The sequence below is a fragment of the Falco rusticolus genome, chromosome 3 (assembly GCF_015220075.1).
Source record: "Falco rusticolus isolate bFalRus1 chromosome 3, bFalRus1.pri, whole genome shotgun sequence".
In the NCBI taxonomy this organism is placed as follows: Eukaryota; Metazoa; Chordata; class Aves; order Falconiformes; family Falconidae; genus Falco; species Falco rusticolus.
The window spans coordinates 109,261,644-109,276,524 of record NC_051189.1 but is presented as its reverse complement, the minus strand read 5'-3'; the positions used below and the strand labels follow the sequence as shown (position 1 = coordinate 109,276,524).

The following is a 14,881-nucleotide window of genomic DNA, read 5'->3' as shown; positions in this document are numbered from 1 at the left end:
ATTACAGATACTGGAAAGAATCAGGTAGTTTTTAAAATGGGATTAAAGTAAATCAAAGTAGCATATGGAGAAATATTCTGGTTACATTCGGATTTTTCAGAATTTTAAGACAGTAATCCTCAAACCAGCTTCTTTGAAACATACTAGCAGAGGAGAGTTTCACATTTTACACTTATAAAAGAAGTAACTTTTCAATTCCAAATTAAATGAGATGAGCATTTGAGGATTTTGACAAATACAACATCTCAGGGAAAGGAGGGCTGGGGAAGGAGAGTGCCTACAGGATTTATTAGGCTCCCAACCGAGTTTCCTACAAGCAGGGGAGAAAGAGTACTAAGTAACCTTCAGCAGGACTGATCCAAGGGCAAGCTTGGAGAATGGGTCAGCCTCTACCTCACTTAACTTGTCTGTGTGAATCAGCTGAGCTCCCATTAAGCGTGGACGCACCTTATGATGCACGGGTTCAGCTTCAGACAGATCAGTCGCCATTAAAATTAATTTCTAGCCCCAAGTGCAGCTAACACTGTGGAGCCCCAGGTTTTAACCCCAAGGACCTTTTCCTAATGGTTTTCACAGTGCAGTGAGGAGTCAACCTAAAGTACAGAAAAGATGTGGTGTGAAAATTAACAAAACAAAACATCTACGTCCATGTATCTAACAAACTCAATATTAAAAAGAAAAGAACGATAAATGACTTACAGCTTATGACTAACATAACTGAGAATCAAGACTTGCATTCAACAAAGATGCTAAAACACATATGCAAACTTGAGTGCTATGGATGTAGCAGAAATAGTAAAGGTATAAGCCAGACCTGCAGCCTGCTCCATTAAAACATATCTGAAAGAATAAAAAGGCTTTTTAAATTAACAGAAAGCGTTAATGAGAAGCAAACATTGCACTGTGCCTAAAGGCACTGAGGTAACTAGTCAGTCACTGACTTTAGGTAAAAGCAGGAGCTGATACATTGATCCAGCTTCTATCGCCTAAAGAATCAAACCAATAAATTTATGTTAGGGAGAAAACACATACATTGGGGATCCGAACCACGCCTCTCCCAAACTAAACCCCATGCAATTGATAGAAATGAAGGAGTCCCTGAAGAAGAAAACAGCCATCAAACCAGCAGTCTCCACACCTTCTACAAAATAAACGTAAGCTTTACAAAACTTTTCCTCCAAATGCATGCACTGTCACGGGTACCAAATGGATTAAGCTTAGTTTAACCCTCATCAAGGCTCACCCCTTACTGCCATTATACTTCCATAGTCTTTCTTACCTGCTGCCCATCTGCCTGCGTCAGTCTCTCCTAAGGAGAGGTGCACCACTATGTCCACCACAAAACAGAGAGTCTACTTGCTCATTCACTCCCTCTTCTCAGCACCCCCTTTAAAAACCTCAGAAGCAAAGCCTCACCTCCAGCCACCAGGGTTGGACCCATTCTTGCCCATTCCACCCAAAGATCAAGCTCCAGGCTGCTCTCTTGTCTTCCTTAAAGAGAAATAGCCAAATACTCCCAATTTCTACCTATTCTGGATGTTTTTGTTTGCTCGGATGAGAAGGCAGGCACTTACCATAAATCTCCACTTTTAACAGGCACTTCCCCAGCCTGAGTATTCTCCTCTTGAATGGAGACCTAACATCATTCCTGGCACTGTTTTCAAGATGACTTTCACCAGTTTCAGCACTTTGCACTGCATTCTCCATTGCAGGGATGGATGCTCCGTACATCACACCAATACTGTCTCATTTACTCCATATTCTTGCCCCAAAATACAGTGCTTTCATTACTCAGCAGTGGGGGCTCCTAATCTATTGGAGGGATTCTCTTTACCTCAGTTATTTTCCCAGGCAAACCAAAATCCAGCTAGTCTGCACAGAGTACTTTTTGTTAAGCCTCCAAGCTGTGTCAAGTAGTTTCCGTTCAGAAACCAGTGGCAGTGAAAGAAGAGCCAAGGGGTACACAATACGATGGTTCACAAGGACTGGCGATTCAAGAGGCTACACCCCTGTATCTACAAGGCCTCCCCCCCCCAGATAATAAACTGATAAATTAATAAATTAAATCCACTGCTGCTGCAGGTGGGGTGCAGTGTCACATCAGGTGCACACACACCTATGGTACAAGTGACCAAGAGACTTTCTGTTTAGTCTGCTAGCAGGAGGACTAGACATGTTGCTTGGCAGCATTTCCATGGGAGATGCTCTAAAAAACATTCATCTAGTGGGCCACCTTCGAAATGCAGCACTTCTGACAGCTAAAGGCAGTCAATCTGCTTCTGCAACTTTTCCTTTGACACGGAACAGTCATTCTGAAAAACGAGAGTGAACTAGTCCCGTCTTCAGCACCAGTAAAAGCAAATGAGTAGTAACAGTGCCAGATGTTTTCTTCTGAGATAAAACAGAAAAATCAAAACACACTACACACCAAAACCAAAATAAATGAGATGAATGAAGCTTCTCATGAAATTTCAGGATGGGAAAAAATACTAATGGCCAAATAGAACAGATGAACTATATAGCCCAGCACTTATTTTTTGGCCTATTTTAAGGGACTTTCCTCCCTCAAGTGTGACAAGTAGAGGAAAAATGAAAATTTTTGCCAGGCTTCAGCTCAGTATGAAATATTTTTTCTAGTAAGCATGGCCTGCAGCCCTTTAAAAAAATCCCAGCATTTTGAAGTGATTCCTAGAATCACCAGTTTCAGATCCATCCTCAGGGAAATGAGTTGGGGGCTACAAAGGATGATTTCCCTGGGATTACTAACACACATATACAAGCATGGACTGTGGCTGACCTGGTCATGGGTCTTTTTTATTTTTAAACTGTGTGACCTGCATGTCACATGAATGAAAACACAGTACTCCCAACTTTTGACTTAGAATTCCCCAAGTTCTAAAAAAACAAACCCCTGTGTTTAGATCACAGTATAAACTATTTGAGTCTCTTTGCTCTCAAGAGTGAAACTTAATGGAGCACGATTTGTAACTTCAGTCTCTACAATACACGCAAATAAGCTATCACCCAGCAGAAATTCAGAAGGATCCAAACAGGAGCTTGTTGATTCCCTCTGCATTCCCACATGTGGATCACCTCCTGCTCAAAAGGCCAAGATGATCAAAGAGGCAGGAGGATAATCTCCTCTTCATTTCCAAGCATCAGTATTCTCAAGGGGTGAAGCAGCACCTTCTGAAAGCATCACAGCTCAAGGACTGCTTTTGCTTAGCCTATTTCTTTCCATAGAGGGATCAAAAAGTAGTTTTCTGGACTGGGTGTGAAATGTCAACTATGAACAGGCAGGCCTGAATTCAGTTTTTCAAAAAGATAAAGCAAAAGACTAGAAAGTTTCGTGACAGCAATGCAGAAAACTCTTGTGCCCCCGTCCAAATTGGTATTTGCAAACTTATTTATTCCGTACATTTATTTAACGGAAAAATCAAGTCCCCCAAACCAACTGTTACCTGGACACTGTATTTCATGTACGGCACACCAAGACATCTTTAAATGTGTACCACAGCTACAATTGCAAGCATCACTCTTAATAATAAACAACTGAAAAGTAATAACTGTATTTCACATTTACACAAATGTCAAATGAACAAATACTGTGCTTAGAAAGTGGGAAGAGGCCATAAATGGAGGATGCAGGTTTTCAAGGTGGTTGTTGGGTAACTCATGTACATTCAAATTTGATCGATTGTTTGAAAAGAATAATCCCATCAGCAACGAATCAAACATCAAGGTACTAACCTTTACAAAAAGTTGCTTGAAAGTACAGATAGTAAGTCCTCACACAGCTACTCACACTCATTTTCCTACGGGTTATTTGAACTGCAGGTTCCCCTACTATTACGAACATTTCAAAGCTGGTAATTCAGCAAGGAGCTGAAGAGCAACAAACCACCCTAACTTTCTGGATTTCTAGATAAGCGGGAATGGTTGACAGCATCCAGTCTCCCAGTTCAGGGAGTGGCCACTAATGGAAGATCCAGTCAAAGATACAAGTAGCTTGCCATGAACTATTAGGAAAAGCTATAGTAATTTCCTCTTGAGCTATCAGCACGTTGTTAGGAAAAAAAACCCAAAAAACACCAAAAGGGAAGGGTTCAGTTGAGACACACACATTTTGGGTAATACTTCAGAAGAGTGAAGCTCCCCAACAATGTAACAGACAAGTGTAAAAAAGTGGGGAAAAAAAAATATGTTAATTTGAGGCATAGTTTGGCTGACTCCTTGAATTTCTGCTGGCTGTAATATTTTCCAGCTTATCTCAGACTTCAATCTCATTTGAGGGAAAATATTTCAGGACAAAAATCAGGTCTCTAATATGGCAAGCCAACCGTCAGGCTGGTGGAAATACCAAGTCACAAGGACTCAGGGTAGGGTGCACAGGCTGAATGGACTGAAAACAAATATGCAATGGAAAAATGAGAAAGCATATCCAATCCTGTGCTGTTAAGGGTGTCCACTTACTGTTACACAACACGTACACTGGTGATTGATGTGCTCTTAGACATGACTTGGGATACAGTACACAACGTGGGTCTAGAAATAAGGTCAAAAAAAGGTAGAAAAACACTCATGTTATTGCAGATTTGAAGCCAGGGTGTCATGGGATACAAAACCACCGACCTTACAAGCAACGCAAACAAGAATGAATGTTTATTATCAGAAAGGCTTAAAAAGCAAAGTAACCAGATTTCAAAACCAGGCTATTTACTATCATGCAATTATCTATTACTATATAATGCTGTCTGGAGCAGAAGAGCATTTAAATGTCTCAGAAGCTGCAGAAAAAATGCACGAGAAACGTTAATATTTTTGCAAATCCAAATCAAACCTGTCAAAACATCCCCTTCTAAATTGCAAGCTGGCCAGTGCCTTCAAGGCTTCTGGCCCCCTGAAATCCTCCAAGCTCTTCCCTAGAAATCCAGCTCAGGTAGAATATACATTACCAAAACCCTGGATATCTATGTTGTCACAGAATATATCATCTAGCAACACCTTTTATCCAAATTTGGTTTACAGTGTATCTGTTAAAAGTTCTCAGCTGACTGTCACAGCCTGCTTCACAAAGATGTTCTAGCATTTACTGATCTCCCTTTTGTTCTTGAAGTTAATCAAGACAACAGGCAGCTTGGTGAAGTCAGACCAGTAGTATTTAGTCATTTAAAACTGCCTAAAAGCGTGCAGAGCACTAAAACATCTTACTGAACACAGAACACGAGTCAGTTCCCACTTCTAATCTTTATTTGGCAACCTGCTCAGAAATTCACTCCCATTTCACATCTGGCCGAGTGTTACTTCACAACTGGCATTCCCATCACTTTTTCTGCCATTCAACAAGTTTCATGCTAACTCTGTCCCAATCCTTATGGCCACCACACTGCATCAATTTCCTGGGAGGTGTCCTACTTCAGCAGACTTTTCAATTGCATGTGTCCTGATTAAGCTACAAGGGCTGTGTTGGCAACTTGCTTGTGATTGAGTCTCCCAGAGATCTGTTACAGGCTATCTGAGCCCGGCGCTGCTACAAGCATTATAAACCATCCTGTTTCAATTAAAGAAGAACAGTGGTCCAACACAAAGATCCAATAGCTCACCACTTGCCAGGCAAGAATTTCTTTGGCTTGACTAGTGTTACAATTTCTATTTCCATCCATCCCTTCCTTATTGAGCATTAAGGAGGAGAATGACAATTCCCAAGTACGTTAGGGTTCAGGGGAGCACCGTGAAATCTTTCACACTTCTAGTACCCAAAACAAATGCATTCCCACATACGGAGACCCAACGGAGAGTTTTTCTAAGTCAAAAGATATATTTTCATTTCAGGGCAGCATTGAATTTGGACCTCTGACTCCAAATGCCACAAACGCAACCTGACTTACACCTTGCCTACCTGTTGACTTTTGCAGAGCAAAGCAAAAATTAAATACTGCCCTTCTGCACACACAGATGCTGCTTTCACTGGAAAAAAAAAAAAAAAGCCACGTTACTACAGTGAGATTGATGCTCTGCCTCCCCACCTGGGACTGAGCTCAGCACCTCGTCTCTGTTAGGGTACAATACCAGCAACTTAAAGTCAGCTCAATCTCAACAGATGTTTATTAAAACAGAAGTAACAACCCATACCTCACCTCTACTATTCTTCACCACCAAGAATGCCAGCTCAATATAAAAAAACACTACACAGACCTATACAGAAGACAGGAACAGCAGATCATTTCTGTGGCCTCGATTATCTTAATTTCCTATACACAGGAGTTTTTGTTCATACCCCCAAACACACAGCCAAAGCAAGGTAGCATGCAGCTTAAACTATGTCACCATCATACCTAGAAACTCACAAAAACTTCAGCTAAGGGATTAATACGAAGCAGAATTTCTGCTTGCATAGCTGTCTAAAAATAATCCCTCTCTGCACGGATGCTCAAGATTGCAAGTGCAACAACCTCTGTGGGACAACAGTTTTTGTGAACAATTTTTGGCTAGTATGGTCCTTGATCCAATTCTCCATGTGCTGCACTGACACAAGCTGCTAAGGAATGAACTAGTCCGTATGAGTGTGCGCAGGTTCAGCTTTAAGTTTAGAACAGGTTTAGGTCACAAACTTCAAAACTACTCCAACATAAAAATCCACTGCTGAAAATTTCACAGCCTTGGATGAAATAACTTAATTCCAGGATCCAACATTATGAATTTTGACAAACCACTGACACTCGAATGAAAATTTAGGCCACTAACATTACATACCAGGGTACAAACCTTTTATAAGCCATATCCTCCTTGCTTAGATGGATTAAATTTAAAACCACTACATAAACCCTCCTCTCAAAATTATTACTTATCCAGCCGTCACTTATTATTCTGTAGTACAAAACTATACAATGATGAAAGCTATGACTTCCTTGCAGTCTACATAAAATCTACTCACATCTCACTTTAGAGTCCATCAGTATGTTAAACTTGTTTTATTCCCTCTCATGGAAGTTAAAATCCTCAGAGCGCCCTGGGTCACTTGTAACAAAACACTGACAAAAGATTCACACATCGGTTTCTGTTGAAAGGAAAAACACAAGGCAAAAAGATATTCTGAAGACAAAAATAATTCAAGCAGCTACCACATGAGGGAATGCATTAAAAAGCTGATTTAATTAGGAGGCACACACAGGTAAAAGGGAGAAAGACTGCAAAAGCCAGTAAAAGTTTTCAAAGCATATACACCGAGATCTTCCCTCCAAGAGAAGTTATATGTATTTCCACCCCCCTCCCATTCCTCAGTTCCAAGCAAATCCTTGGAAATCAGCTCCTTGGAAAATCCACCTTGTCCACCAGTCTCTTTTTAAGTCTCTCCTGAGGAAGGTAAATGCTCACCTGCCCGGACCATCAAAAGACCTCCATTCTTTAATTGAAGAGACGCTCACCAGCAATATCTTCCTCTCCTCTCACTCCCACTACACACGCTGTCCTCACATGGATGAGCTTAGTAGCGTGACATTGTTTATAAACATCAGTATTCTGAACCTTTCCGGCCTCAGTAAGACAGCTGCCTGCCAAAGACTGCGGGCCAACTATTTCTCGAAGATCCTAAAAATACTATTTATGGTAAAAATAAACAAACAAACACAAAGTCGCATGCTTGGAAATCAGAATGCACTGTTACTCAAAAGGCCTGATAAGAACTGAGAAGTGACAGGCTTGTTAACCAGAAACAATTCAATGGCTGAGCAGGACTCCTAAAAAGTGAAATACCTGTGAAATACCACAGATATGAGCAAACCCTCAGTCTCTGCAACACTGTAAAAGGAGTGAACACACCCACAACCCCACATTATTTAACTTTTCCTGAGCAGTCCCCTGTGATTATGAAAACAGTTAGCATACAGACGGGAATGTTTGTTCTGCACAGCTGTCCTCAGGCACTGTAAGCTGGTGGAGCCCCCCTGGCCTGGCAAGAGCTACACCTGTTTACCACCAGCTAAGATTTTGGTTTGCTGCTCCTCCTCTCCTTAAGTCTTTGCAAGATTTTAACTGGAAAGCCACAATTGAGAGCAGCAAGGAGGATAACAAACCCAGAATGGAAGCCCCTCTGGAACAGTCCCATCCAGGCTAGAATTCAACAGCCTTCTCTACAGAGAAGTACTGCAATAAGGGGAGGAGGGCAATTAACATTCTTTAACCAGGCTGTGACTACCAGGGGGTCTCGGGGAGGAACTCAGAGGTGCCCAAGAGTCTCACACTTAAGTCCCCATCCTCCTCCAGCAGCACCGAGAGGGACCAAGGGCTTTTTTTTGGAAGCAGAGCCACAGCCAAGCCTCAGACAGAGGTTTCCCTCGGGTAGCAGCCCTTCTCCGGCCTCTGAGGTGTGTCTGCGGAGGAGAAAAACCCAAAAACAAACCCGCAACCAAAAGGCGGGAAGGCTGCGGCGGGAGCCGAGCCACTTCCTCAGTGAATAAATCGCGATTATTTACCGTGCCGCACCCCTGTAGGCCCTCCCGCCACAGACCTCCCTCCCGCGGCACACCGCCGGTGCGGGCCCGGTGTGAGCGGGACGGCAGCGGCCGTTTTGAGGCCCGCACCGCCTTTGTGAGAGCCGCCGGGCCCCGCACCCCGCCAGGCCCCGCCGCGGCGCCCGCACCTCCCGGGCCCAGCGGCACCGAGGGCCGGGGCCGCCTCCCCGGGCCTGCACGGGGGGAGCGCGGCGCACCGCGGGCCTCCCCAGCTGTAAGACCGGGGGAGAGGGGGGGAAGGCAGGCCGCGCAGCCCACCGCGACAGCACGCCCTGTACACCCGGAGCGTCGCGACTCGTCACGACAGCCCCCGCGCGCCTCCCCAGGCCTGTCGGGGAGGAGGCGCGGCGCTGAGGTGAGTTCCCGGGCTCCTCCGGCGGCCGCGCCAGGCCGCCGCCGCGCCTCACACGCACCACCCCACGGCCTGCCGGGCGCGGCCCCCGTGGAGGCGCCGCGGGCGGACGGGTCGGGGGGGGACTCACCAGCAGGTCCGGCGGACACAAAGCGGCCCCTCTAATGGCGGCGGCGGCGGGGGGAGAACCGGCGGGGGGGGTGGGGTGGGGGGGGCCGGGGCAAAGGGGCGGGGGTGGAGCCTCATGGGGGTGTGGCCGCGGCGCGCGGTGGGGGGGCGGGCCGCGGCGGCGCCGCCGGCCAATGGGAGGCCGCGGGCATTTTTCGAACGCAGGTCCCCTCCCCCCCTCCGCCTCCACGTCGCGCGGGAGGGGGGGGGTGGAAGGAGGCAGCGCGCGCATGCGCGGTGCCCTCCCGCCCCGTCCCGCCCCGCGGCCCTTCCCGCGCTGCAAAACACAACGGCGAGGCGGGGGCGCGGCGCGCGCGCCCCTAGCTGAGGCGATTCCCGCCGCCGCCCGCTGAGGGCGCTGAGGGGGCGGGAGCCGCCGCCGCCCGGGCCGCCCCTGTCGGAACCGGGCACTTTGGTTCTGCGGCGTCGCAGCCCTGCATCTTCGCCTCCTCCCGCCGTTTGCCATGTTTCCACTGCCTTCCCTTCGTTTTGCCTCAGCCTCTTGTTCTTTACCCCCCGTCGCTCTCATGAGGTAATTTACCCGATTATGCTAGCTCCATCCCTGAGATCTGGTTGCAAGCTGGAAATTTTCTGTCAAAACATGCTAACAAGTCCTCACTTGCGGCCAGGGTCCCTTTTCAGTCTGCCTTCACTTCGTTACCTCAGCCGCCTGAGGTGAGGATTATCGTTGCAAGGCAGAGCAGAGGCGTGACCCACGCTGGTATTTTCACCATCATGGTTATTTCAGGTCTACGAAGAAGTACACTTGAAAGCTAATGAACACAACCTCTTTCTGTGTACCTCTTGCTCTGCTCTTGCTCCAAGTTTGTTGTTTTTTCGTTGGCTAGGGCTGCGGATGTGTTGGGTTTTGGTTTGGGTTTTTATCTCTTCCCTCAAATCCCTGTCCTTTCCCTTCACTTGAGTTTAAGGTACAACTCCTCAATTCCTTTCCCTACCTATTCCTATTTTCCTTTCTGCTTACTACAAACTGTCTCCAAATAAGCCACAGAACTTTTCACCTCTAGTCTCTTGCCCAAGCAGTTTCTTTGCTTTGTTTTCTGCACATAATCCTTACTCGTGTGCTGCCAACCTCTCTCTCCCGTCAAATTTTTACAATTTGAAGGCTGTATGGGCACTACTGCATTTATTTGGGCACTTCTATCCCTCCTGGGGATGGGAAGCCCCTCTGTGAGCACTTCCAGGAGCACTTACATCATTCAAAGCACTGTGGGGAGGTGTCTTGTTTCTGCAAGTGTACCTTGACTGTTTCTTGTCTAAGATTTTTCCCGCTTGCACCCCCACCTTAGGTGGCTGCTCTAATGGCATACTACGCCTGAGACCGTCGCTTTTCAAAGCCCAGCTGTCGTGACCAAGGCCTGGTCCTCCTCAGTGTCGTCTCCTCCACTCCAGATTATCTCTGCGATGCTTTGCTTTCGTACAGTCCTTTGTCTCCTGCGCTGAACAGCCCTGCAAGTGCCTTAGCCAGATGGCTCCACTTTGCTAAACATTCCTGTCTTGCTTGTGAGTGCGAAACAAGGACCCTGCAACTGCAGAAAAAATGTGTTCTTTGGCCTTTCTCCCCCTTGCAGTGCCTCTCTGGCAGGAGGGGAGGGACTGGAAGGTGGAGAAGAGGGGAGAGGGAAGAGGGAATGTGCTCCTTTACTGCCAGCTTTTAAGACAGCAAAAAGGAAAAGATGAAATCACCCCAGCTGCCCTCCCCTCGCTCACTGCAAGCCTTTGTGCAAAACCCCAGCACCTGCGTTGCCCGAGCCACAGAGCTACACTGAGATGGAAGTGGAGAAAAGCTTTTGTTGTCTCCTTCCCCATTTTTTATCTCAAAATCCACCCCAGAGGGGAGCTGCTGGCCCTGCACATTCCTCAACAGCTAAATGCCTGCCTGACCATGGTGGGCTCTTGCGAAAATACCACGTCTGCGGAAGGCAGCTGCATCCTGCTGCTCCATCTCCTCTGCCCTGTTTTTTGGTCAGGCGTGTGTCATTTGTGTCCTCCTCCCTGTTCCCTCACCACTGCACACTGTGTGTGACAAGTGACAGGAGCAAAGTTGTGGGAAATGGTGACCCAGCACAGGAGGAAAGAATGGTGCAGGACAAGGAAATTCATTGCCATGGAGTCTTACTTCAGCATGGGGCTTGCTGTCACAGTTAATCTGTGATTGTGCAGAGCACTATCATCATCATCAAGTACTTTTAGTAAGTACTAAGCATTTTCAGCACCTTTCCTGCCCTCCCAGGTGCCATGCACTAGTAGGATTCCAAGTGGTTCGTGGATTTTTCCGCCCCCCCCCCCCCCCCCCCCGCCAAACCATTCAATTTGATTACATCTTTCTGCAGCCCTACAGCTTTTACATATTTGCCTACAGCTTTGGGTTTTGACTGTACAGTGCAGCTTGCAGTTTAAACCCGATCATTTAGACTTACTGTTATTGTTCCCAAGTAGAAGCTGTATGATTTAAATGGCAAGAGATTTACCGTTTCCACTCTGTATCCAGAACCACGCCACGTGTTCTTGTTCTTCTGCTAGAAACATGAAACCTGTTGTGCTTCATTTAAAATACATTTGATCACAGAAGCACCATTCCAGGGGCTACCCTGTTTAACTTTTGTACCCTACACTGACTTGTATTTTCCTGATTTTGACATTTTTTACTTAAAGTGAATGCTTTTTATTTAATAACCACTGCTCCTGTGTTGCTTAAGAGCTACCTGCCGCAAAACACAAAAGGATTATTACCTTTGTCACACTGCGCATCTCATATTCTGAAATCAGCTTCTGCAGATATGTTCTTGATCCTTCTCGCTGAGTGAGCGGTCTTTATCACCAAGTTCTGTTTTAATATTGGCCTGCAGCTCCAAACTTCGGCTGATTATATTATGCCTTGCCTCTGGAATTGTCACTCCAAGTTTTTGGAGAACGTTTTGCTTTTCCATTTTTACCTCAACCTTTGCATTTGTTCTAGAAAGCCTTCTAATACAGTTTTGGCCCTCAGTCCACCTGGATCAGGGAAAATATGAGCCGTTTTCCATGTCATCCCATGTCTAGCGGCCAGCAGGCTGGGGAGCTCCTTCCTGTTGCTTCGCTCTTTCATCCCTAAAGCTTCACATCCTGCTGCTGCTGCTTCTTCAGCTTCTTGTGCTTTGAAAATCAAATCAAGTATTCCCTGAGAAGCTTCTTACATTTAGGTGTGACTATCCCTGAACATGTATCCATGGGGGATTATTTTGGTTTAATGGGATCACTGGAGCAGCACCCTTGCTCTTCTGCCTTGAAGCTTCTGTTCAGCCGTGGGAGAGCTGGGCCATGAGGGGACAGTTGCTGCTGTTTTCAGCTTGACCTGGTTCCAAGTTCAACTATCCCATAACCACCATGGAACCAAAACATTTAATTAATGTGGGTCTCCCACTTCCCACTTGTAGAGCTGCACACAAACTTCTAGGGGACTTTCTGTGCCTGCAGTACACAAGTATGAAGTGGTAAAGGCAGCAGTGTCACCCTTCCCGCAGTCCCCCACACAACTTATGTCTTTATACTTGAGCTGCTTTTGGCTTCTGGTTTTTTTTTTTTTCCTTTTTACATCTCTGTTAGAAACATGGACTTCTGGAAGAGATGAGGTGATGTCCTTTAACTGCCATTTTCCACTTTGTTGCTGGTTCACTTTACCAAAGACACATGTCTAACGATCACTGGAACAACTTACAGTGCTCTTCTAATTCATACTTACTTTTTTTCAGCAGCAGCCTTGCTGTCAGCCCTGTAGTTCCTATAATTCTGTGCAAAAATCACTCCTTTTCTGCTTTCAACTCAAAAATGCATATTGCCTGCCACTTTGTGGCCTTCCAGGCATCACCTTTGATCTCTTCATTCAGTATCAGCTTCCTAAGAATTTGTTCTCCATGCTTTTCCCAGAGTCACCCTATACCACCTCCCAGATGATCTCTGTTGCTGCTCCTCTAACCCTACCCCTCAAGGCTAACCTGGTTAAGTTTATCTTTTCAAACCACTTCCCCTTTTCCCAGTATCCCATTTATCTGCGTGCTCTCAAACCCACCAATCCATTTTTATGTCGGTTCCTAGCAAGTGAATAAAAATATGTTTAAATATACCAAAGTCTGCTTCATTCTGGAGCAAATTATGACAGAAATGCAACTGGAGCTGACAGAAATTTGGAGCAGGAAAATGTTGCGGACCAAGCAGCTTCCACAGGCTGCTGCTTTTCTAGAGACACTGATCTGAAATAGATCCTTATTGCTAACGAGGCAGATGCTGTCGTCACTGGGAGACCAGTGGCTGGAAGTTGTGATTCTTCTACAGCACTTTTGGCATTCCAGTAAAGATTTATTTTACCCAATGCAGGCAAGTGGAAATGATAGCTTCTCTAAGCAAGGAGAAGCTGAAGTCCACCAGCTCAGCGTTTCACACTGGGACAACACACCTCTCCCAACAGCCGCATGTCCCTGCAGTTAACATCTGGCAGTGAGAATGTGCTAAATTCTCTTGCTCTCCGAGCCAAACACCATTTCAGGTTAAAGCTGGTAAATAACAGGCTGCAGCACAAAGCACGCAGCAGCCGCTCCCCTCGCCCGGGCAGGTAATAACATTACTGTCACACCGCCCAGCTGGGATGCTTTTGCAGCCTCACAAGTTCATTTTGGCAGCTGTGCGTGCACTGTAAGCCCCTGTGATCAGTGGCATGCTCAATGCGGTCAGCAGCCTGGCTGGCCTCTGGCCTCTGCACCAGTCCTGCAGCCGTAAGACAGCAGTGCCATGCCAGTGAGCCTTGCTGGGAAGACAGACAACCTTCAGGTCGAGCAGGAATTTAAAGGATTTTTGGCGATGGCTCTTGCTTGAAGTGTAAGGTCAGCTCTAGTGCTGGCTGGCTCGTCTATCTGTTGGAAATCCTGTTGGCTGGCTTTTCTTTGAGACGTGTCAGCCATGGCTCAGGCTCCTGCTCAAAATATCCACCTTGTGATGTTGGAGGAGGCCTGAAGAGTCAGATGTGTTTCCTTGGAGGACAGGTAAAACCCTTGCCTTCCGTTCTGCAGAGAAGGCGTGTGAAATTTCTAGCATTTGACGATGACTGTGTATGAGAACACCCAAAGCAGGGCTGTGCAGCAGGAGAACAGAGCCATGCACTGCACTGATCACCATGAATCCACACCGTGGTGGTGCTGCAACCCTGCGGAGTGCTGAAGAGACCGAGCACCCGCTCCCTTCTCACACCAGCTGTTTTTGGTGAAGTACACTGTTTCTTCCCAGCACACTTGCACACAAACAGGAGGTGGCTGGGACTGACAGATTATTCGCTTTAGGCAGTCTTTAATGGCACAGAGTATCTGCACTGGGCATTATTTCAGAGCAGCTTATTCTGCAACAGTGTAATGACTGATTTTACTTTACAGGTGAGACCCGAAGGTACTGGTGGCATTCACTGAGGTGATCTTCTCAGCTCCCTTCCAGCTGTCCTTTGCCATGCTGTGATAAACCACTTCTAACAGTGCTCTGCTCCACATTCTCTAATGCTCTGTACACTGCCAGCTTACTAAAACTCTGCTTCATGACAGCATTTGCCATTAACCCTTGCAGGGGACTGCAACAGGACAACCAAGCATGCAAAAGCCAGGCTTTACCATTCTCTTTGCTCACTCAGTAACACAAAGATTTCCTAACTGAAAGCATCGATTGTCTTCCCCGAGCCCAGTCTCCTCTTTCCAATTTGTAACCACAGCACAACCATCCCTGCAGCTGGGACAGCAACTGCATGCCTGGACAAATTCCCTTTGGAAAGTACTGAATGGAGGGGGAGCTAGTTTTATTTCTGTTGCCATTTCAGTGC

The 14,881-nt window shown here is 46.4% G+C and overlaps 2 protein-coding genes across 12 annotated transcripts in view; one reads left to right on the top strand and one right to left on the bottom strand.

The window, feature by feature from the left end:
• Positions 1-9,092, bottom strand: part of HP1BP3 (heterochromatin protein 1 binding protein 3) — a 22,847-nt gene extending 13,755 nt beyond the window's left edge. For 3 of the 11 annotated variants that reach the window (XM_037379700.1, XM_037379709.1, XM_037379710.1), the window contains exons 1-5: positions 8,993-9,092; positions 7,375-7,596; positions 6,935-7,057; positions 4,491-4,545; positions 448-593 (exon numbers count right to left, since the gene is read on the bottom strand). In XM_037379700.1, coding sequence (XP_037235597.1) covers positions 448-489 — 42 coding nt within the window. In that variant the 5' untranslated portion in view covers positions 490-593; positions 4,491-4,545; positions 6,935-7,057; positions 7,375-7,596; positions 8,993-9,092. The other 8 variants (XM_037379702.1, XM_037379701.1, XM_037379705.1 and 5 more) reach the window with 8 other exon arrangements.
• On the top strand, positions 7,474-14,881 carry LOC119144555 (collagen alpha-1(I) chain-like). The gene is made up of 3 exons (XM_037380056.1): positions 7,474-7,537; positions 8,246-8,865; positions 14,448-14,881. Exons 1-3 carry the CDS (start codon positions 7,474-7,476, stop codon positions 14,478-14,480), a joined length of 717 nt encoding a protein of 238 aa, XP_037235953.1. The 3' UTR covers positions 14,481-14,881.

Coding starts and splice junctions, on each gene's coding strand:
- LOC119144555 (XM_037380056.1), top strand. CDS start 7,474: ATGGATGAGCTTAGTAGCGTGACATTGTTTATAAACATCAGTATTCTG. Junction 7,538..8,245: donor TCTGAACCTTTCCGGCCTCA/GTAAGACAGCTG, acceptor CTCACACTTAAG/TCCCCATCCTCCTCCAGCAG. Junction 8,866..14,447: donor GGAGGAGGCGCGGCGCTGAG/GTGAGTTCCCGG, acceptor TTTACTTTACAG/GTGAGACCCGAAGGTACTGG.